This window comes from Parambassis ranga, chromosome 22 (assembly GCF_900634625.1).
Source record: "Parambassis ranga chromosome 22, fParRan2.1, whole genome shotgun sequence".
Classification (NCBI taxonomy): Eukaryota; Metazoa; Chordata; class Actinopteri; family Ambassidae; genus Parambassis; species Parambassis ranga.
This window is the reverse complement of record NC_041042.1, coordinates 8,389,682-8,413,946: the sequence shown is the minus strand read 5'-3', so window position 1 is coordinate 8,413,946 and position 24,265 is coordinate 8,389,682. Positions and strand designations below refer to the sequence as shown.

General features: G+C 42.1%; 2 protein-coding genes across 3 annotated transcripts; one reads left to right on the top strand and one right to left on the bottom strand.

Moving 5' to 3' along the window:
* Positions 1–219: 219 nt before the first annotated feature.
* tgfb3 (transforming growth factor, beta 3) lies at positions 220–9,875 on the bottom strand. The gene is made up of 7 exons (XM_028394687.1): positions 9,123–9,875; positions 5,119–5,276; positions 3,842–3,971; positions 3,601–3,708; positions 1,984–2,140; positions 1,312–1,465; positions 220–1,225 (listed from the first exon to the last, which is right to left on the bottom strand). The coding sequence occupies exons 1-7, from the start codon at positions 9,466–9,468 to the stop codon at positions 1,067–1,069; spliced, it is 1,212 nt and encodes a 403-aa protein (XP_028250488.1). The 5' UTR covers positions 9,469–9,875; the 3' UTR covers positions 220–1,066.
* Positions 9,876–10,008: 133 nt separating this feature from the next.
* On the top strand, positions 10,009–23,084 carry ift43 (intraflagellar transport 43 homolog (Chlamydomonas)). Of its 2 annotated transcripts, XM_028394688.1 has the most exons (11): positions 10,009–10,085; positions 10,782–10,862; positions 12,494–12,595; positions 12,701–12,712; positions 15,005–15,075; positions 17,095–17,130; positions 17,842–17,888; positions 21,301–21,373; positions 22,062–22,137; positions 22,249–22,311; positions 22,562–23,084. In XM_028394688.1, exons 2-11 carry the CDS (start codon positions 10,818–10,820, stop codon positions 22,664–22,666), a joined length of 630 nt encoding a protein of 209 aa, XP_028250489.1. In that variant the 5' UTR covers positions 10,009–10,085; positions 10,782–10,817; the 3' UTR covers positions 22,667–23,084. The 2 variants fall into 2 exon arrangements, with proteins under 2 accessions (XP_028250489.1, XP_028250490.1); XM_028394689.1 differs by lacking the exon at positions 12,701–12,712.
* Positions 23,085–24,265: the final 1,181 nt, after the last annotated feature.

The window sequence follows — 24,265 nt, the reverse complement described above, 5'->3', positions numbered from 1 at the left end:
GTTTCCGATTGTTTACAACATACATGCATGGAACTCTTTTTGGCAATTTGTAGCAAACAACATTGAAATGGATAACAAGAGAAACATTAAACCATGATGACTGTGTCAAATAAATGTATTTGTTCAATTATTTTCTTTATGACGATCATCAAAATTCACCCTAATGCCCCTAAAGCGCACCAAAGTGTTTATACAAAGAAAACAATGAAAATAGAACAAATCTATCCAACTGTCCATTTTTAATTAAAAAAAAGAGTGTTTCCAAGAGTAATAAGAAAAAAAAAACATTTACAGTTTGTGATCTAGTTAAGTTCACTTAGTGACATACATCATCTCATACAACAGAAAGGCTTCACTTTAAAACAATCCCTGGAATCACCATCCTGTTGTATTACAGAGGTAAACATAAACATGGAAATACTACTTTGAAATAAACATCATTTTCCAGCATGTTTTCTTTTTTCTAAGATCTTTTTTTTATTCAACAGCATTTGCTCCCTATATGAACGGCAGGAGCTGCGGCGTGCACAGACTTGGTTTCCAGCTCGGACATTCGAATGTGTCCTTGTGTGTCAGGGCAGAGAGGCATGCTCACGCTCAGCCAGCTAACATCCTACACTCTTTGACATATTCTCTATTTGAATGCAGTTATTTTATGTTCATGAATGCATTGGTCATAGCAAGATAATTATTGTTCTGTTCCTCTTTCGATGAAAACATTAGTCATATGAGGTACAGGCTGTTCAAAATGCTGGAATATAAAAACAAACAAACATGAATCACTGATGTCAAAAAGAAGGGTCAACAGGAGGTCTGATGGGTTTGAGAGCGCTGATGGTGAAGTGGTGTCTGAATAGTCTTTTGGGTAAATGCTGCCAATAATTGTGAGCATTGTGAGTGGTGAACTGCTTTGAGAGAGGCGGGGAAAGGGGAAAAAGCAGGGGGAAGAGGTACTTATGGAGGACAAATCGTATGCGGCCCACTTTATTTTCTCACATCTGCTTCTGAGTAGTGCTGGGGAGCTGTCACATCCCACATCTCTCGCCGGGCCCTGAAGCCTTGAAGTTTAGCTGCACTTGCAGGACTTGACGACCATGTTTGAGAGCTGCTCGACTTTTGGGGTGCGACCCACATAGTAGAGGATGGTGAGGGGTTCCAAGTCCTGAGGAACACAGCAGGGCGAGGCGGACGCTTCAGGGTTCAAGGTGTTGTAGAGGCTCAGCAGCTATTGAAGTCAAGAGAAGATAGTGATCAACAAACACGTTTCTCAAATAAAAGCATGACTAATGGGTTGTGGAACTCTTGTCTCACCGAGCTGTGGGTGGTGTCTGCGCTCCGCAGGTAAGGACAGGGGCCGGAGCAGAAGTTGGCATAGTACCCTTCAGGCTGATGGATCCACCTCCATCCCAAATCCTGCCGGAAATTAATGTATAGTGGTCGCACACAGCAGTTCTCCTCATAATTGCTGCAGACAAGACAGAAGAGACAGGATTACACTCTTGATTTCACAGATAATGCACAACAGTAAGAGTTGTATACATTTTCCCCCCTATGTCCTCTGTGAGAGATGAGAGAGAAGTTCAGAAATTCCACTCTTAGGTGTGCCCTTATTTTCCCTCTTGGAGTCAGCCCAGGTGTCTTTGGTAGTGCCTGTCAGCCTGACAGAGGAAATCCACAACGGAGGAGACGGTGTGTAAGAGGAGGTAGCATTTCTAGGACTGGGACAGATCCTGACTTGTATCAGACAGTACCTCTGCCAGGCTCATCTGGATTATTAACAAGATTTTTCTGTGTATTTTCGGCACATGTGTCTTCGTTGTCTTTTTAAGATGTGACAGTTGATTTAAAGGTACTTTTTTGACATAGCCCTCTGCCTATCTGCAGGGATATTTGTTTGTAGTATGTGAACCACCTGGTTATTTTACAATGTTAAAGATAATGAATCATCCAAGCAGTACATTACATTCAGGAAATGGGCCTTACTTGAAGCAGTAATTGGTGTCAAGTGCCCGCTTGCGCCTGCGGGAGGAAGACTGGGCATCCAGCCTGTGTGGAGGGAGCATCATCAGGATAAGGTGGGGGTACAGATGCTCCTTTCGTTTTGTCGTAGGGCTCGGATCATCATAGTCCACATCCATACCTGCAGGACAAAGTAAAATTTGTAGCCTAAATCATGACCTAACTTTAGTGGTAGCGCAGTTTAAGTCTAATCAGCATAGACAGTTGTAGACACTTTTACATATGGACAATCTCCAGGCTCAGCTTCCCTCAGTTCTTTCTTCCTTTTCATCCCTTTTCCGTATTTAACACTGGTCCCTCTAACTTTTTTCCTTCATTCTCCCCCCTGGGCCTGTGTCTGCTCATCCAATCTTTTCCTGATAGCTAAAGCAGTGGATATCTCAGGAGAGACTCTGCTGGTGGATGTATACGGCCCTATTTAATTTGGGGCCAAACGTCTGAGCGCCGTGGCAGCACATTCCTTGTGGCCAAGCCAGTCAGGAGTGTTCCCAGGATCGAGGGCCTGGGGGCCCCAGTGCTAAGTGAGATACCAGATCGATTGTATTCCCATGCTCAGTGTCTCTCTTCCTCTAAGAAAGGAGACCCATTATCTTAACAAAAAGACTGATGAATGTCACTGCTAGAAGAACATTCCAGTGACGAAAATGAGAAGAAATTTTGAAGACCAAGCACATAGTAAGGACTGTACTGTGAACAATCATTTGTTACAACTAACTTATACATCCTGATCAACAACCTAATTCAAGGTTAAAACATTACAATAAGTCATGTAGCATATCACACAATAGGGGTCTTTTTACAGTACTGGAAAAAATCTAAAAATATCCAGTCCTACATTACAAACTAAACACATGAGGAGAGCAGCCAAAACGAGCTCCTTAAATCAACTAGGCTTAAGACCCACTAATGCAAATCATCCGTAAAACCAGCAGTGCTTCAACAGCGCTAATCAGAATAAACCAGTTTTTTTAACAAAGAGATGCCTATCTCAAACATTAGACAAATCAAACAAACTGAATGATTATCTTGCTTTCATCATAATTACAAACTGGAAGAACATCCTTTCACTCACACACTGAGAGATCAAAAGCAGAGGCAAATCCTGACCAAACACAGGCTCAGCCACCACAATACCAGACATGATGATGACATGATGACACACAAAACATCTTAGAGGCACATGAGTCTGTGCTGCAACAGACTGAGATGCATGTTAATAATATTGATTTGATTTCTATTGTAAGATAAATGAGAATATGGATGCAACATATACAATAGCTGCAGATGAGAAAATACAGCTAGTAGCCATTAGCTTAACATAGCACACAAGGATAACTGAATGCAATGTTAAGAATGTTGAGAAAAAGAGATTGCTTTCACTCTTTGTGCTAAGCTATGCCAAATCTACACTATACAGACATGTAACCTCATTAAACTCTCAGGATAGGTTAAATATATTCCAAAATATCAAACCCTTCTGTTTACTTAACATTATGTATATGCATGTGACCTCTTGTTGGTCAAAATCTAACTGTTTACAGTGGTAAAACATTGCTTTACAAAGGTAAAGTAGTATCTTACCTTTGAACTTGACCTCCAGCACCTCGTTGGCATTCTCGATAATATCCCCATTAGGCTTAAAAGTGTGGCAGGGACAGTGCACACTGATCTCCAGTCCAAGATTCTTCTCTGAAGGGGAAACGGAGAGCAGAGAGATGTAACAGAGAGATTAATTTTCCCTTCATTCATTTATTATAAATGAATCAGTGTTTTTTTATGTAATGAGGTGTAATTCAAAGAAGATTCAAGGTGTACCACTCACGTCTGTTCATCAGCCACTCCCTGACTGTCTCTGTGACATCAAAAGAGACCCACTCAGACATTCCCATGGTCAGGACGTTCTTACCCCCAATGTAACGATGTTTGGATTTGGGGTCATCTTTCTGGAGAATCTGTGAGGAAAGATGAAAATGTGACCCAGCTGCATAAACTCACACACACACACATAGAACCGGGGATGTCTGAGCCAGACTCTCCAGGATGCCTTGGGCCAAATGTCTACTCTTCATGGAAAAAGTGACTCCCTGTGTTGATATCCCCATTTTGCAAGTTAATGCCTGCGTGTTACCCTCTTGCCAATGAGAACCTGGCTGTCCTTCACGTCAGCCATTCAAATGTAAGCTTCTCAAATGTAGTGTCACACAGTTCAAGAAAAAGGTATCTCTGAGGGCATTTGTATCCAGACTGTGTTATCGATACAACAGTGTGTTTCAGACGGCGCTTCTGTGAACAAAAGGTATAGTGAGAAGTGTGTGATCGCTGGTGGGTATGAGCACTTAGCCCCACAACAGCGCTATGGATAACCAGGTTCCTGAACATTGTCAGCATCTAATCTGTCTTCCTGTGGGAACAAGGGGCCAGAGGACTGCCAGCGTCAGCCCTCTGCCAATCAGCTCTGGCCTGAAAAGTGTGGGGGCGAGTGAGCGGCTCCATTTACTCCCCCCAGTGGGTGACCCTGCCTCTATCTACTCCTAGGCCCCTGGAAACAATCTGAGGGTCTGACAGTCCATATTCAGCACTGGCCAGAGCCTTGCCTCAGAGGCGGTATGCAGTCCGGAGACGCTTGTCTCCCTGGCAGGAAATGTTGGAACCTGATCATTACTCTGAGTCTCTCACGGGAGATTAATGAGGAAACAGAAAAAAAAACTGTTCATGCCACCCAGACATGTACCAGATGTATGCTTAGGGAAATGATCATAAACACACACAAATGCAGATGCAGATCTACATACTCCATTTAACATAGGTGGACAACAGCTTTAAGACTGACAGCTAAGAAAGAAGAAACTGCTGAATGGCAATCTGGGGTTTCTTAAAGATGGCTGCACAAGCTCTTAAATTTGTCCTAATGTAGAATCCATTTGACTATAAGCACATGGAATAATGATCAGTACTTGAAAAGAGGAGAAAGGGAGTTGGACACCCTAATATAAATGTTTTCATCTTTCTCACTGACCTACACGGGCCTTCTGAGAGAAATAGAGCACATAAACCCCCTGCGCTCTGCTAACAGTGGAAATGAACGGTCAGTTCACACACCTGGTAGAGCTCAATCCTCTGCTCGTTTTTCTTGGCGTTGGGGTTGGGGATCCGCAGGGCTCGAAACTCAGCCCGGAACAAGTTGGTGGCATTCTTCTCCATGATTGACACATTGAAGCGGAATGCCTTGGAGGTGATACTCCTGCAGGTCAGTTCATCTGCAGGTAAAGTGGAAATGGTGAGTTATAAAATGCCTCCTCTGAAGCTTTTCGAGCTCTCATTCATCTGATACTTCAACAACATCCTTACAGAGATGCACATGTTTACCTTCTGATTATTGATTAGATTTTTCCAAAAAGAAATCTCCTCTGCAAGTTCATAGATAAAAAAAAACAAAAGTTCTATTTCTTTAACTATTTCTTGGGAGCCATTACCACAAACCATCTGCTTATGCTTTGTGCGGTCCAAGTTAGCAACAAGTTGAAGTCATGAAATGAAAACCAAATGTCCCATGTGGTGCTGGAGCAGGCTACAGAGGGACAGCACCGTGCTCCTCCTCCCACCGGCACTTGAGCCCAACAGGTGCTCCGAGGGCTTGGCTGGTGGCCAAATATTGGCTTGAACTGAGAGGTTTAGCTCGGAACATGTGGTGCTGCAGCAGAACAATACCTGAGCAGCCTGCACTGAGGAGGAAGACTCCAACATGACAGCAGCGCCACAGAGAAGGTGCCTGACAAGCAGTAACTTGCATGTTTATGTGATTGCACGCTGACCTTTAGCACAATCAGCTTAACGAATGGCCACACAGCGATTCTATCTGAAAAGCTTCCTGTTACATTGAAGCCTTTCCCCTTTTTATACCATAATACCATTCAACAGTTTATTATTTTAACAGGCCGAGCACATGCAGTGTTGAGCAAAACAAGCACATAGCAAACGTTTTATGAGTCAAGTGGAAAGAGTCATTTACAGCCAAGCCTTGGCTAATTTATTACCTCAAGCTTAAACTTTACTACCAAGCCTCAGATTTGCTGGTGGTTGAAAGAGGGCACTGCACCTTTAGCTGATTTGCACCTCAGGCACTTTTGGGACAGATGGAAACTCAGAAGCTGTTTCTATGTCATGCAAAAGGAACTTGCACATCTCAAAGTATCTGTACTTCATTTGACCCATAATCCTATTCCAGTGTCCTCCCAGTCATTATCTGATATTTCCACTAAGTTTTTTTTCTCAACTTTTCCCTATTTATAGGTGACCTTTTTAAGCATTTATCCCCAGCCAGATATCTGTCCAGTGTTTCCACACAATCTATAAGGAGGAACCCTCAGTAGCCCTTTCCTCCCCTCACTCACTGCTCTGTCTCACCTCCTCCTCCCCCACCCCAACTCTCGGCCTCCCCCACAGAAGGTGGAAAGCCCCACTTCGAGGGGAGATTTGAAATTCTAATCAAGTCTTTGGTTTCCTTTTGGATGACCTCATTTTTCCCATTGCAATGGTTTTAGGTGGATTTCACATTATGGCTTATTTTTGCCAAGGGTCTGAAGGGTAATTTGTTCCATGTTGGTGAGTGGAGGGAATTGCTTGTATAATTAAAATGAGATAATTGTTTGACCCCTTCCATTTTTAGATGATGGCACTGAAGACTGAGTGTCGGGATGCTGACACAAGCTGAGCCTGTAAACACAGCACCAATTATGTCAAATAGAAATGAAACATTACTTTTTTATGTAAAATATTATATTAAACATAATATATGTAATAAGTTAGATCTTTTGCCAAGAGATGTAATTAAAAATAAGTTGAAATGTATTTTTTGTCACAGCCTGCATAAAAAAATGTATTTGTTGTTGTATTATTTGACAGGTTTTAAGTTTAGATGTACAGACAGCCTGGAGACAGACATTTGCATAGCTCTGCTATGCCCTGCCCAGACGCTATCGACCACGCCTCGCGTCCTGACACACGCTTAGCCCTCCGGTGTCTGGGATCCTGACACAGAAGCTCCCTGATAAAATACCGCTCAGGAATCACCTCTCTTTGCCCTTTTGGCCTAAAGATGGTCGGTGATGTCAGTCTCTCCAGAGGTTTGTGGAGGTAAACAAAGGAAATAGGAAGCATAAGTCAGCAGGTGCTAGCCAGCTGCTGTGGTGTCTAGATCTCATAAAGCATAACAGAATTTTCATTGGAACTGCATTGGCTGGAGCGCTTAAATTGCAGCATCTGGAATTTGAATTTGTTTGCATTGGGCTCCAATGGAAAAGTTGGACGTTCACTCACCAATTATCCACAAAATAAGGTTTTAATATACAGGATTCAAATGCTGCTTTGTGTCAGACTGTAGCAAGCCACTACAGCCATAAGAGACTTGATTAAAGAAGAGGAAGCAAAAATGGTAAAGGCGTGGGAGCTGGTAGGAGAGATGCTGTTTCTTTGGGACCAAGCCAAAGACCTCTGTCTCTGTTTGTTCAGATGACATCATCTTTCTACTATCCCACATATCAGATACCCTGCTGTCCTCAGCGCCAGCTCTTACTTTTTACTGACCTAACAGTGAGTCAGTGATTAGCTTGATATTTCACTTAGGTCACCCCTCAGTTCAAATGAGCATTATCTAATTTCTTCAGCAGCACTGTGCACACTGGCCTCCTGATGCACCATTAAAAGGAAGCTCTAAATTGCTGCCCCTGTCTCAGTTTAGCTTCATAAATGGCAAACACCTTGACTTGCATTGGTAGTGGTGTCTAGCAAAGTAGTCTGGAGCAAGTGGTGCATTAAATATGAGAGAAACGTTTCTGTTTAACTTCTTAGCTGAGCATGAAAAAAGCAATACTTGACCATATTCCCAAACACTCCTACCTTCCAAAACTGGTGCATGTAAAAGTCATTATATGCAGCAGGAATGAAAATGAACTACACTGCAAAATTATCAAGGTGACAGACATTATGTTCCTACTCACTGCAACATGCCCAGCTCTCCTTAAAATTACATAATGGAAAGGGAGAGAAAAGTGTTAATTCACATGTGTTAGTACCTTCTGTTTATTTGAGTAATATCTTCCTTGGATAAGCTGGCGGGAAAAAAAAATATTGCCAGTAGTAAGTCAGGTTCATGTCCTGTATTATCACCAACAGTATGGCCTAAGGTATGAGAGCAGTGATGTGTCCTGGGCACCTGGCCATCACTGATCCCACTCCTTAGACCTCTGTTTGTTTTGGGAGCTCTGGCTACCTCTGACCAGTGGATAAACCCCGAGCTGTGTATTTTGAATGTCAGAAGCACTTTGTGGGACCTGTGAAATGGATTCGATTCCGGGCTTATGCTGGAGAGGCTCTGCTCAGTGTCACAGCACAGCATAAACACCTGTTGATTTCAAAATGGTAACACCACGCACTGACCGACCTCTGACCGTGAAAAAGCACTTATAAAAATGGACTTTCTCTGGAGAATCTACTGCTCAATGAGCTTCTGCTTCTGATTTCTGGAACAATCAAGGACCCGTGGTTTATACAGGAAATACCGATACAGATGAACAAGGGAATTAGATCCTAATACAAAGCTACACTCGAAGAAATAGTAGGAAAACAGTAACACAGGATGAAAAATATTAGGAAACTCACAGCCAGAAAATGGAAATGAGGTATTGGATCTGGCTATAAATACTAGACTTAACAGCCTGAGAATTTTCCTCGCTGAGGAATGTGTCAGACTTAGGCTGGGGTTCCCATGGCTTTGGTGTGAGGTATGTATGAGGAATGGTGCTCATTTCTATTAGACTGTTTACTTTGCCCTCTCCTTTGCGCGACGCTCCACTGCTCACTGGCGCATCTGTGCGTAAAAGTTGCACAGACACGAGTGGACCTCCTACCAGATGAGGAAACAATGTGACTTTTGTTTTTAACGTTTTCACATCACTTAATTATTACATGGCACAATCAATGGTGGCTTTTGTTTCACGTGCGTAAAGACGCAGGCACGTTTTCAAAGGAAAGTGATCATTTTGGACACCATAACAGCGTAATGTCAGAATGAAGGATGAATATTTAGGACTAAATATGAAACTCACTGTTTTCTGTTGGACCATTGATCATGTTGAACTTGTAAATCTCTTTGGCGTAGTACTCAGTCTCCGTGTTATCCTGTCCGCAGCTCTGCTGCCGGTCTCTTCCCAGCTCCTCAATGAGCTCCTTGGTGCTGTTATATAGGGCCAGAACCTGAAACGGTACTTGACTTGGACCTGTTGTCTGAGGCGGACTGGTCATCCGGAGTTTGCTAAGAATCTGTCCCCGGACCGCCTCCACTCTCTTTTTCTTTATGTGGTCGATGTCCACAGTGGTGCAAGTGGATAGCGAGAAAGTCATTGTCACACAACTTGAGAGAAGGAAAAACAGAAGTGCTTTGCCCAGATTCATATTTAACGTTGTGTTCACTCACAACCGAGGCTTGTCAAGTAAAAAAAGAGAAAAAAACAACAAACTCCGATTTGAATAGAATCCCTTTTATCTTTTCATTCAGGTCGTGAGTGAGTACTGTTCCTGCAGAAATCCCATTTTCTCAAGTGCTATGTCATCTTTGCAAAATGCGCATTTGCATGGGAGCAAATCCGTGCCATCACACAAAATAATCTCAACTCTTCATCAAAACCCTTAATTACACTCTTCATTCCACCTTGTCCCATTCAAGCATTCCTCCACCTTTTTCCCCTAAATTCACAGAGGGCCGATCTCTGCACCGTGGTTCGCTTTCTCCATTGCATTAAGCTCTTTCCATGCACTTGTGCGTGTGGAGTCAGTGCGCCTCTGCTATCTCCCTGCCGTTCAACCTCAGACAGACGCTTTCCACTCTCACTCATACTTTATAGTCACACGCTGTGACGTTTCTGAGGGAGGGGCAGCAAGTTATAGCCTGTACTCGGACAATGAGATCTGCCCAATTTTGAGATTGTTGTCAAATGTGCACACACGCACAGTATTTGGCAAGAGAGAAAAGAAACAAGAAACCCTCCTCTGATGGAACTGATTATGTCAAGGTAATATTTTGTGTACTTTTTACAGATGGAGAGGACAAATGCCAATCATTCTTATCTGACTGAAATGATCTAATATTCTGATGTGCTCATAATTGCATCACTTTCTTTATCTTGACTCGGGGTCATTAATTGGCACATCATTATAGCCTAAATCCACTTATTACATTCTGAATACAGGTAAAGATACACATCAAATACAGATAAATAGCCAAAGCTAACTAAAGTAACGTAAAAGTGCACAGGGGAGTCGAACCAGCTGCTGTGATGTGTTGCATGCTGCCACTGTGTAGTGTCTCCTCAGTAACACAAAACATGCACAACAGCGACATCTAGAGGAAAACAAAGTGAACTGCGCGTATTTACACACACAATATGCCAGTGCGATGCCCAAATAATAGGAATAATGAAAGTTAAAATAAAAACAACCTTTTTCATTAAATGAATGAGGAGAAAGCAAGATAGGTTTTACAGGAGTGAGAGGACACAAAGTTATTTCTTCAACGGTGTTTAAGCCAATGATCCCTCAGCATCATTTACATTTTATATAAATCACCATGGGATGCAAGATTCATTTTTAAATTCATTTTGGTTCAGTTATGTTATGTACTAAATAAAGAAGCCGCAATGAACGATGTAGCTTCCTCCTGATTGGCGTTGCCATGGAGAGCGTTGCTATGTGACGTTGTTGATATTCAGGAAGAAGCTAGCCATACTGTTGCAACAAGGAGAGAGATGGATGATAACTTCCAGTTCGGAGAGGCTGCAGCGACAAAACATGTGAGTGACTCGTTTCATTTACACACACTGCAGTAGGTAAATATAAGGTAGGCGATAACCGTAATCTATAGCGCTGTAGGAAGAGCTGAAACGACATAGCGAGGCTAGCTGAGCAGGTATGAAGCTAATGTAAACCTCAGTATTAACCAGTCAGTGAATGAGTTAGCTGTTTAAGCTAACAGCTAACAGCAAAGACGTACTATTATTTGTCGCTTCAGAACAACAACCGCTTATAGGGGTGTCTCTGAGTGTCTAGCTAAGCGTATCTAAGTGATTAGCCATGCTAGCATGCACGCACAGCTCAGTGTTTTGTTGGGTTACCTGACAGCTAGTACTGTACCCATAGAAATCTCATCCCCACATGACCACAAACACGTAAAAAGTACGATTTCACAGACGTCATACAATGTTTTTTGCAAAACCCTGCCAGCCTTCAGATTGTGGTTGTGTTGTGTGGATGTGTGTGTGGATGAAGTGATCTACAGTGCATTGCTTGTATCGTTACGATGGCACCAGCCATACAACATTTACCAAACAGTACAGTGCTGCTTAGAAGTGTTTGTACCTTTCAGAATTTTAGGACAACCAAATCAAACAAATAAAACACAAATAATATATGTGTGTATTTCTTTATTTCAGAGAAGTAGCGAAAATTATACATGCAAAGGTTTGTTCAGTCAGTCTATCTGCCCAGAAGTGTTTCCAATCACTTAGGTGCCATTTAGTGCCCTGTGTTATTTTAAAAGGCAGTGATTTGTCATAGTCTGAAGTTCATAACACATGTTTGTGGAAGAAATAGTTGTTATTGCTCATCAGACTAGAGGAGATTACAACACCATTTCTAAAGAGTTTGATATCCACAGTCTGATTATGTCTGACTGACCCTCCACACAACTGTGACCCTCCACAGGAGGTGTTAACCAGCAGGTAGAGGTCACAAAATACCCCACGGTAACTTCTAAGCAACCAAAGGCCTCTGTCATATTGCAACCTTGGTGTATATGGCAAGAACAAAGCTATTACTCTCCAAAAAAACAAAAAATCTCAACCTGTCTGTAGTTCATTAAATATGATGTGGACAAGCCAGAAGACTACTGGGAAATTGTTTTGTGGACAGAAGAGACCAAAGTAGACTTTGGTTTAAATGAAAGACGTCATGTTGCGATTTGAAAAAACACTGCATTCCAGCAACAAAAACTTGTCCCGTCCAAAAATCATGGGTGTGATAATGCACATGTTTGGCCCTGCTTTGCTGCATCTGGACCGCTTGTCATCATTAAATTTCTTCCAACCGCTGTAGACAATGTTACCGAAAATGTTATTGCTGCACAAGCCGGTCACACCAGCTACTGAAAACAAAGGTTTTACATACTTTTGCAACTCTCAGATATGGACAAATGATCGATTGTCTTGAATAAATAAATGTACAAGTCTAATATTTCTATTTTATTTGTTTGCTTGGGGTTTTTGGCTACTGTTAAGACTTATGAAGAATTGTGCTGGTGTTTTCGGTAATTTTTATGCAGAATTGGAGAAATTTCTGAAGGGTAAAAATACTTTTAAGCAGCACTGTTGGCATCAGTGTCTAGCTTTCAAACATTTAAATTTTTCATGGTCAAACTTTTTCACAGGCCACCAGGTCCACTCGAAGATCTCGCCTGACAGCTGATCAATCATCATTTGAAGACTCTCGTTACACAAGGAAGACCTCTACTACAGCTTCAGTAGGAGAAGTATGTATTCATGTGATAGGCGATGGCTAGCTGCATGTTTTTATTCCATATTATAATAAGCATCATAAATGTGCATTTTGGTTTTGTCCCATACATGAATTGCAGGATGATGATGAGGTAGGTAGGCAAAAAACAATGACTTTGCATGGCTTCTGTTGCAAATGCTCCTAATATAAACTTTATACCATTTACTGTCATATTTTGAACATAAGATGTACTTTGCCTTAGTTCAGCTGGTTGTATTTGACATTCAAGCCTGCTGAAAACCACCACCTCTCAAATGATGCCATATACACAAAAACACTTAAATGCACACTTGGTATAAAGTTTTAATGGAGTGCTTATTTATGCAGAGTAAAAGATGTTTGAGTTGCCATTTTTCTACTTTAAAGCATGGCAGCCAAGTTTTAAAATGTTCATAGCAGCTGCTTCATGCATCTCTCCATGCGCCTGTTTAATCCTATATGTTTGCATTAAGTGTTTGAAGTGTTAGTCTAACGACCCTTAAAATGCCGCAAAACACTGTAACTGCGCTCTTTTAAGCGATCTTGTTCAGTCCCAATTGATATGAATCATACCGCTTCTCTAACGCCGCCTAATTTTACACGAATGGCGAAAGTTTAATTGCTATTATAAAGTTTTTCTGAGCCATCACTGCCACTTGTAACTCAGCTGAGTGGAATGACGCTAAATTTAGACTTAATATAGGACAAAATGTATGAGAGAAGTCACTTCAGAAGTGACAGTTGACATACAACAAATAACTTCACTATCACTGGTATTTATGGAATCAGTCACATCTCCTGAACTGTAAACCAGCCAACATTCCCATAGCAAAAAAATTCTAGCAATGCTCTCGCTTTAGGCTAATCTTCCCAAATTAGGCCAACTTCTCTAATGTATGAACCAGAATTCTCGCGCCCTCTCTGACCCGCTGTGCACATGCATTTTTCCAGAGTGTCATGCAACTTTTTTTCTTATTTGCAGTCTTCATTTATCAGCCTTGTCCTCTTCTTCCTAAAATACCCAACTGATTGGTCACATTCCTTATATCCTTTTATACAAAGACTCTGTTGCTTTTATGGACTCATAGGCTTTGCCCTAGAGACCGTCAGAGAATCTTAAATTAGAAGCCATGAAGCCTAAGCTAATTTCCTTAACAGCCATAACTATTTTACTACAACTATGAGGTTCATATTTGGTCATGAAAAATTGGAGGCACAGCTTTTGTTTTGTTTCTCAGGACACTTGTGGTCCTCTCCATTTTTGTTGAGTGAAATAACTATCAGAGAAGGAATTTATGACACTCAAAGACACTTGACCTCATTATCTAGTCTGACATAACTAGATGTTAGTTGTTAGAAATACCAAACAGCAAACATCAGTGGGGGTTTAACACAAGTTTTGATGTTGCTTAAAAATTCTCAGTTGTCATTATTGTAATCCTCTTTGTTCTTATTAAAGAGACAGTTACTAATTACACAAAGTTAAGGGAGCTCGTTCAGCCTCGGCTGTCTCGATTAATGGTAATATACAATGGAGCAGAGTGGGACCCCCCTTCCTCTGCCCTGCTTAATGGCGACATTCAGATTTATAAATGGCTTCAGTAAAAGAACCAGCTATGAAAGATTATTTCCTCTTTCATCATAAATGAAAGAAATTCTTCACGAACACTTTGTCCTCTGCAGACCCAATTTAGTAATGAGAAATGTTGTGCCTTTTTTTTCTCTAATTCATTTGTCTAATGCCCACCCTTTTGTGCTCTGAGGAATTCATTCATTCAAGTGCTGGTCCCAGGGTCCCAGTCTCAGGATCTAGATGCAACAACGCACTTCACTATTTTAGGAATCAAAGAACTTTTTTTTTTCTCTGAATCTATTTTAGGGTCAAAATCGGTTCCCACAGTCTGCTCCATATATCCATATCACTATAATGCTACAAATAGCCCTCACTAAAGACAGTATGATAAACAGTTGAGTGCTTATAGATGAATCTTTAGTGCATGTACCAGACATACTTTGTGCTTCCGGCAGCTTGTAACTTGTATTAATGTATAATTTAAATTCAAGGTAATTTCTTGTCATGCGTTACTTATTATTTGTGCTAAAGCTACGGAGCCTGTTTTTCCTGTTGGGGGTTTCGTTTTCAGTTGTAGACGAGAGGGCTCTCTACTGGAACATGTTCTATCATGAATTCAATTCTTTACATTCTTTCACAGAGGGATTTTCTCTTATAAAGCACCGAATATTTTATCACATGATCAAAAATGTTGGATCTGACACACAGACACTAAAAGTATAGGCCATGAAAACATGGTATTTTGTGCTTTATATTAAGTCAAGGGTAAAATAAAATTTTTATATTATTATTATCATGTTATTATGCTATTAATGTTATTTCTTCTTCTAGGGCCCTCCACCTAAACCAGCCCGGAGGCAAGGCGGCTGGGCAGAAGAAAGTTCCGGGTCTGGTTCTGCCAAGTACGTATTCTCACCTTTTTTCTCTCTCCTATGGTAACGCTGAAAGCGGGGACTGCAAGCCATGGTCCTGTGTTATGTGTTATTAATGAACTCTCATGCTGTTGAATGAGCTTATTTATCAGTGCATATTTGGCACTCAGGCTGTGAATCAACAAGGTTAGAGGGAGCCTGTCTGAGCAGGCAACTCTCCATTCGTCTTCATCTGTGAGCAAGGCGGTAATTGACATGGTTAATGCATCAGCCACAGGAGGGCACTGTTAGTCAGCTAGCCACTTCATCACAGGGGTTCAAGCCACTTAATCACCCCTTACCAATTCAGTCTGTTCTTTATACAGGGAGCACAATGTGAAGAATTCATGCAATATTTGGAACAGATGGAAGATGTTTGCCAAAAGCTTTTCGAGTACACCTAACAAATGATAAATCTTAATATTTTACATGACTCACTTAATATATGGCAGAACACAGTTTGTTCTTCCACCTGCCTCTGTTCTTCAGTGTCAGTGGAGGTGAGAGCAGAGGAGATGCATTGGAGTGAACAGGCCGAGTCAATTGTGCTTATTTGCGTAGTTTACTGCACCGTTAGTGCAAGCAGGAAAAACAGCAAACTCAATAGGTCTTTCCGTTCTCACAGAAGGTCAGCATGTCGCTTCTCCAGTTCTGCGTAACCCAGCTTGAATCGCAGTCTCAAAGTGATTGAAATACAGGAGGTGTAAAAGGGGTTTGCACGTGCATTGATCCTCTCTGAAACAAAGTAAGTAATGGTCCCCCCTGGAATGGGCAAGGACTTTTCCCTTCAATGTCACCCCTCATGCTCAATCACCACCGCCCTCCTCCCACTAATCCCAGCGCAGAAATCCCAGGATTTGTCGATCTATCACTTCTAATTGACACTAAATGATCTGTCAGTTTATTGATGAACCTTTGAAACCAGGTTGTCACAATATATTTTATCCCTAACAACTTTTTCCAGACAGTTTTACCATGTCTATCGCTTTGCCTTACATGAGTCTTAATCAAGGGGCCTGTAATGTGTCTTAAGTGTCGCCACCACCGCCCCCCCCCCAGACAGGACACAGTCCAAGGGCAGGCAGGTACGCTTCCCTAGCTCCTCTCTGGCTCGCCTGGTGGGACTCCTGTTGGTTTAAGGCTGTTGGTGTGTGAAACACCATATCAGACAGTAGTAAACATTATGAACTGAGAATGGTTCTCTAACTTTGTTTTCATTGTTCTGTTATTTTTGTTTTGCCTACTATTAAAATAGAAAATTTGAGCACATATAAAATGCATCACCTCAAATACAAATGTTTGGCATCTGGATTTCTTTACAATTGTGAAATGGTCATGTGAGTTTTATTTATATTGTCAATATATATAAATGTATCCATCAAAGAGTTGCTATGAAGTTGGTCCCCTGACATAAAAGCTTTGATTTATTTTCCACTCTTTTAGGCAGACTGGATTATCTACTGTGTTAAGTGCCACTTAATACACACGTGTTAGATGCATAGTTTAGGTATACATTTCTATACAGGTTTGTAGTATCTCTGTGAGTACCATTAATACACTCAAGTATTGGTAGTGTGTTTAAATCATTGAAAAGACTGTTGCTGTGCTGAATTAAAACCTTTTAAAACCAGTAGGGGGCACTACTCAACCAGAAGAATTACGAAAAGTATGCTCTATGGAAAGAAATGATTATTTAGTATATAGTGTATAGAAGCATGTTTTTAAGTCATTTATTGGAAATACAAAAAACATATAAAACAAATATAACAGGATAACTGCTTCTTATTGCAGTAAAAATATGGTGTTATTGTACATTTGAAACGTGATGGAGATGGAAGTTTTAAACACTGTACTGTACTCTTTTACTGAGCTGTTTAGCATGAAGTCAGAAAATAGTTGCATAATCCAGCTTGAGAAAACAGAGAGGAGATGAGAATGCAGACTCTTGTCTTGGCTTGTTTTAAACTTAGGTCTGATATTTAATTGTTTTTTTTTTCTGCTGATGCACAGGTCTTCCAGAAGAACTGCAGCTGAGGACCTGGAAGAGTAAGTCAAACTCTGAAACCTGATCCAAATTTCATTGCACCCTTTCAGCTGTTGGTGTAGTTTATTGAAAGTTTTTTGTATATATAGAAGTATTTTAGTTTAAATGTTTGTTCTCTTGGCTGTGTGGAGACAGCAGTACAGTCAGATTGTCCTTGCCTTTAACCAACTCTCTCTTTCCAAGAACAATCACTTAACATGATTAAAAAACAGCGTGACCGAGTTGCCATCACTTTTATTGCTGTTTTCCTGTTATTCTGGTACCCCCCCACCCTTCACATCATTCTGTGACTCAAATAGACATCACCACGAGGAGAGGCAGGTAGAGGACGTAGTGGTGTGTGTTTTACTCATCAGCGCAGCTGGAGCTCGGTGCCTGAATGGCTGTAGTGAGATACACGCTTTGTAAGGAAACTGATGACGTTAGCCTACAGTCCTGTTGCAGTTATCTTGGATTTTAAATACCTCGAGATGATCTTGGCTAGGGCTAGTGCTCTGGTCAACCAGTCGGCACAACACTGTCTGATAGCACCTTTGTCAAAAGCAGAGTCAGACTGTAGAAAACTGAACTTGCGCCTTATGAGAAAGAACAAAAACAGACCCATCATCAAAGCAGGGTCTAGGAGCCGACTCACTCACAATGATGACCTCACCGTCAGGCTCAGTTTTAAAAGCATTAAATAATTTATACTCTCACACTTCCTGTTTCTACAGCCGCCGCCTGCGACCACAAACTCCCCAGGGATCAGATGATGAAGGAGGTAAGAGCACCCTTGCAATAACCCACTCTGTGTCTCTTCTCACGGGCAAAGAGGAGCCCTCCAGTGCCTTCCCAGCGCATTCATCCTCTGAAAGTAGAGCAGATAAGCAGGCAGTCAGATCATTGCTTTTCACTGATGTTCTGACCATGTATGATCTAGGAGAGAATTCATGTTCTACAGCTTTGACCACTGACTGTGTGGTAACATAAGCACGTCCCTTTTGATGAACATGACAAGTAAATATGTTCATAATGATCCACTGCTGATGGAGGGTAGTATGGCTGGATTGAGGCTGTGTACCAACCATTCAGAGTGATAACACACACACACACAGCATCAGACTAGTGCTGTTGAATACAGATCTACCTGCTTTCATGACAAAGGAGGGATTTTCAGCAAGGTGCTACGGAAGATAATTGTTTTATTTTGCAGTGCAAATCAGTGTAAAAAGAAATTAAGATTAGTTTACCATGTGCTGCCCAGTCAGCATACTAAAGGACCTAAAGATATTATGCTATGTTGTGTAAAATAACCTAGTAACATTTCTGATCACAAAAATGTTTACCTGCTCATATTTTTTAAATGTTAAATAAAATTTATTTTAATGCAGTTTTTAAAAAAAATAATAATATTAGAAAGAGACTATTCCTTGTTCTCCTTGATGGTAAAGTACTGGTTAAATATCAGCCATTCCCTTCTTCTGGTAATTTTGAACTGTGTGGAAATGTTGCCATATATCTATTTGTTGGCCTTTAAATTTGAATATTTCAATTTCAATTTATTACATAAAATAAATAGTATTACAATGATAATACATGGAGGGGAAAATATAAAGTCCGTATTGTGTAAATGTTTTATAATACTACATTATATGTCTTTTTTTGTGGGCACATACACACTGTCAGCACACTGGCTAAAATGGCCAGTTGAATGAAGAGTCCAAAGGTTTTTTGCAGTTAATGCCGCCGGAAAGATTATTACTCTGTGGAGGGAGACCTCTTAATACAGTGCTGGAGGCAGGGGCATTGGAAATTACAGTGCTGAGGGTTAGTGAGATAGCCCCTGCGATCTTGATTATGTCCCCTACCCTTATCCCTTATGTCCACTGGCTACAAGCACGCACAGAGACACAGAGAGAGAAGGCTAACCCAGTCCCCTGCACCCCTCTCCCTATCAGCTGCCCCCGCAGCCTCCTGCTGGTCACTTAAAATAGCAGCAGTATCGCAAACACACTCATCTGTTTCATGTCTGACTGTCTTAGACTGTGATGCGTTGAATATTGTCCTGTAAGCCTTTCAAATGGAATCTGTGACTAGGTAATCATTTGACTGGACCCCTGCGTAGATTACAGGAGCCAAAAGTGATGTGGAGAGCCGTCCCACTCTCCAATGTCGCTGACTGGCAGGTGCCTGCCGGGAGTATGTCTACATTCACAGCAAATTATCCCCTTTTGATATTTACATGCTTCAGCGAGGAAGCCGGACGCGACCGTGTAATAAGGATACGCGTGGCCTGCTCGCTGCCAGACAAAAGCCACCTTGATACATGTCCAGCTGAGCGAGGGAAGTCGGTGTGTGCGGCGCGCTAAGCAGAGACAACTCCTCCTGATGGAGTTGCCCTTTGCGTCAGAAGAAAACGCTTGTTTGCAGCTGCTTTTATGCCCTGCTTGACCTCCAGTAATAGGTTGAATTTGAAGCTCATTTAAAAATGTTGTTCCCTTTTTTCACTTAATAATAGACTTTGCATATAGACAACATATGCCTCTGTGCTTCACATTGAACTTTCATGAAGTGTGTTAATAGTGCATTACTGGCTGAAATGAAAAAGGGGAGCGTGTGGACAGATAGACAACCCAGGAAGCTGTTTGCAGAGTCGGACGGCAAAGCTTTTTGATGTCATTGCACTAAGACCATTAAATTTGATTGGGAGTCCAGGGGGGACGGATTCTGCTGAACGCTGTGCTTTGTAAATGAGAGGACAAAGTGTCACCGGGGCCTCATGAATATGAAATACCCGCGCCCGCATTTATTTGGATATCAGAAACACAGATGAATCTTGTCAGCGGCTAAACGAGTGTGGCATTTTTAATTTGGTTTAATTAAAAAAGAGAAAGAAATAAGTTATCAGCAGAGGGTGAGGTTTTGGTGTCTGGTGAAACTTGATAGGTTTGGTTTTAACCAAAGTTCTTCCTCTGAGAAGATACAGTATGTTCAGGATCAGAATATTTTCTATTTCTTCCTTCAAAGATCGATGTTTCTTCAGCATGAGTTTATTTTCAGGGGTTATTTTTGAAGGAATGGTGACATAGATGCCAAGATATTTCCCCACATCAGATGCAGACTTCCATCTCCTCACCTCTATTTAGCTCCTCTATTGACTTTCCCCTCAGGGTGCAGTACTGTGGTTAGAGATTACTGACAACCCTCTTCATGCAGTCCTGCTCTCTCTTTTCCTCTGTCTGTTCCTCTCTCTCTCTCTCTTTTGCTTCTTTCTCTGTCTCTGTCACTGTCAACATTCAGCTGTAGAGCTAATAAGGACGTGCCGTCTGCTGCCCCACCAGAAAATATTGTTCAGGAAAGACATATCACACCCAAAGCAAGGACACCTGTGAGCCTTCTGCAACTGTCTACACTAAAAATGTATAGTGTTACTCTATACTATACTATATCTTTTTGAACAAGAATGTCAGCATTTTTCCTGTAGATGAAAAAAAGACTGAAAAAAATCTCTGCAAAGTCTCTCCTCAGTACCTCTTTATTATTTACAGTTTACCTAATTTGCAGCCAGCCCATCTACATCCTTCATTACCCATCTCTTATTCCCCTGCCCTACCATGTCCATCTGAAAAATGCTGTGAAAGTTTGCCCTGTCCTTCTTGGGAGTGGAGCCATCCTCTGTCCTGTTGCGTTTTGCCAATTAAAGTGGGTTCCCACTGTTTGAACAGCGGGCTGGCGGCTCCTGGCACTGCAGCCCCTGCCAGGCCTCACTGTGACTTCCGACCCCACACAGATGGGCCCGCAAGCAAATGCTCTTGCACATGGCTGGATGCCGCCCCAGTCGGAGTGGCAGAGTGGACATGGAGGTCGGCCTACCGGCCACTGCAGGTCCTGGGGGTGGGCGGCACTGACAGGGCCCAAATGCTAAGGTAGCAGGGGGTGCTTTCTGGGGAGCCCCTGGCCAGCACCCCTCTCACAGCAGGATGAGCTGCCGCCTCGCCTCCTGAATATTCATGGCCGCATGGCTATTGTGACAGGGCAGCTCTTATGAGGATGTAGCTAGCAAGAGGGAGGGGAGGAAGTGCCACACAGATATGATCTCACAAACACACACACTTCTAACAGCCATACACATTGGATTTACTGTATGTTGATCAGTATGTAGGCACATCAGATGTCTGTTTTTGTTTTTTCAGACATTCCAGTGATTCCAGACCTTGAAGAAGTCCAGGAAGAAGACCTCACCATGCAAATAGCTGCCCCACCAAGGTAATGAGCTTTGGATTCATGAACACAGTGTGGCCCCTAGATCCATGACAGTTAACCTCTGTCCATACACAGGATGCTGGATCAGTAACCCACTCTGGTGACTGTGATGTTACCTGTCCTCCACTCATTCTGTTGCAGAGTGCCTCACTTTATCTGGCTGAAATGGAGAAATAACAGTTGGGTGTGATTTATGCAGCTCTGTTACCAGGGTCCTTACTAACCGGGCCCTTTGATTTACAGGGCAGTGAGAGACACGCCGACATGTGTCGAATATGTAGCAAGGCTATGACAGCGGTGGAGGTTATTAGGCTGGGGCTTGCTCTCTGTGCGAGATAATATCCACATTGAACTCATTGCAGGGGCAATGTAGCGTGTAATGTGCAGTAAGTAGGACTGGCATGCACTGCTAGGCCTCGGCCACTTTGAGAGCCCCCCCACTTAATTCCAACCCACAGATAAGCAGCTGGGTTTCAATTTGAAGCGTTTAACACTTGGCAACCATCTCCTGCTCTCTGTGGTCTTTGCTTGAAGTCTTTCAGCTTAATTGTGCACAAACTTCAAACTCATCTAAAGGTACTCCCAGTCTTGCTTTGCAGATAATATGAAAAAAGTGTATGGCATACGGTTTTGACTAAACTTTATCAGCCTATTTTTCTCGACTATTCTGACTTCCTGTAACTCTTTTTAGCATCCAGGTGAATCGGGTAATGACCTACAGAGACCTGGACAATGATCTCAGGCATTATTCTGCATTCCAAACCTTGGTAAGTCAAGAACGTTTTGTATATCTTTATATGTTCTCATGTCATTTCTCTTCAAGGTGGTCTGCAGGCTGTTTTTGCAAGCTAAGTGAAATTTCTGCACTCTTTCTTCAGGACGGAGAGATTGACTTCAAGCTCCTCACCAAGGTTTTAGCACCAGAGCAGGAGGTGAAAGAGGTGAGTGGGTTTTTAGTAAATATAGCTTGTGAGCTCCCAATGTAGGCCCGTCCAGCTGTTTCTAAAGCACCAGGGGAGGTTGCCACTCTGTCTCTCAGGTAATCAAGATTTATGATGTGTACATTAACACCCTCTGCTCTCCTTCCCCCATTCTTCTCTCTTTGCTCCCTGTGTTCCCCACGCTCACTTTCTTGCTTCGTCTCCCCCTGCCTCTCTAATTCTTCTGTTTTCCCTCTCGTTGGTTCTGCAGGATGATGTGAGCTGGGACTGGGATCATCTGTTTACAGAGGTGTCCTCAGAGCTGCTGATGGAATGGGATCAAGGAGAGAGTGAGGAGCAGGCTGTATTGCCATAAGGAAGAAGTTTAAACTAAGACTTTAAATGGCTCCAGTGAGAAAAGAATGCTGTATGCTCATTACACAGAAGGACCAGAGACTTTGACTTTATAAGCTTTACTTACAGTTTGTTATCCATAATGTATTTTTATAAAGTGTGTACAGCATTTTTTTAAATTTCTAAATAAAGTTGTGCAAGAAGCAGCACAGCATTTAGTTTATGTTTAGTTTTTTAATTTTACAACAGCCAAAAGGCAAACTTGATTTTTTTTTTTTTTGTAAAGCTCTTCTGAAAACAGAAGTTAGAGATAAAAATGCCCTCGCTGTACTGCCAGCATTATCAACAGCCTCATACAAGTCCAAGGTTGATAATCAGCTAAGCTGAAATCCAGTTAATTGTGTTCAAATTAACATTCCTCATTAAAGCCTACAACCTTATTGTTATTGACTGTGCCATTGACTTTATCTTCCAGCTCTTCGATAGGAGCAACCCCTTCTTCACTATTATCTCAAATGCATTGAACAGTGTTCCTATTGACACCTAGGGGATTAGCATACATTATACCTTTTTTACTGGACAAAGAGAAATGGATGTAAGTGGAGGACAAGACAGCAGCTGCTGTGCACCTTTAAAGTGAAACATTTGACATATTATGATGCTGTGTATATGTATGTTTTTTTTTCCTACATATGCTGGTAACATGTATCAGCATTCAGTTTTGTCTTTGGTCCATGTGTGTGAATATAAATGCAAGCCTCCAAAGTCAAGCCAGGTCTATTAGGGAAACAGCTGTAACATTTACAGATTGTGATTAGGTTTATTTCTGAGGCACAGAGCAGTCTCATGACATTTGGAGATGCACAGCAAAGTCCTCAAGGACACACAATCTACGCATCTTACAGCTCAATCACTGCCCATCACAAATAGATCCAGATTTTTTTTCATTTGCTGGGCCTTGAATCAACTTCATCAAGTGTAATACCTCAGGACGAAGCTATCACATGGGATATTTGTGCTCAGAATATTTCTGTGTGGCACAATATTTGATCCTGCTGCTAAAATTCAGTGAGTGATCTCTGTTTGTTTCTCTACCAGACATACAAATGCACATTTTTTTACCACCTTCACAATTGGCTTATTTAGCCAGACTTAATGAATTCTGCCCATATGCCCCGAGCAGCTGCTACATTGCCCCTTCCTCCCGCCCCCGCCGAGCTGCGAAGTGCCCATCCATGTAGAGACAACCTCTAGCTGTCTCTCTGGAGAAGGCTAAGCCTGCCACTCCTCTGCTGGCAGCCAGCCGGTGCTGTCTGAGGTGGACTGCGTACGGGCCGAGGACTCAGATTAGGGCCCAGTGATCACGCGCTGTGGCCGGCCTCAAATGATTGGCCCAAGCGTTGGTGGATCAGAGAGGGGATTAGAGAGAGAGAGAGAGATCCAGAGACGCTGTTTGGCATGTGCTTGCATCCAGCTTCTCAAAGTGACCTCTCTCTACTACCTCATCCTGCTGCTCTCTCCTCTTCCTTTATTCTCTCCATGTCTCTCAGTGTATATAGTGCATATCGTGATGCTGCAGCGAGGCTAAGAATGACCTCTCACTGCCTGTGTGTGCTGAATT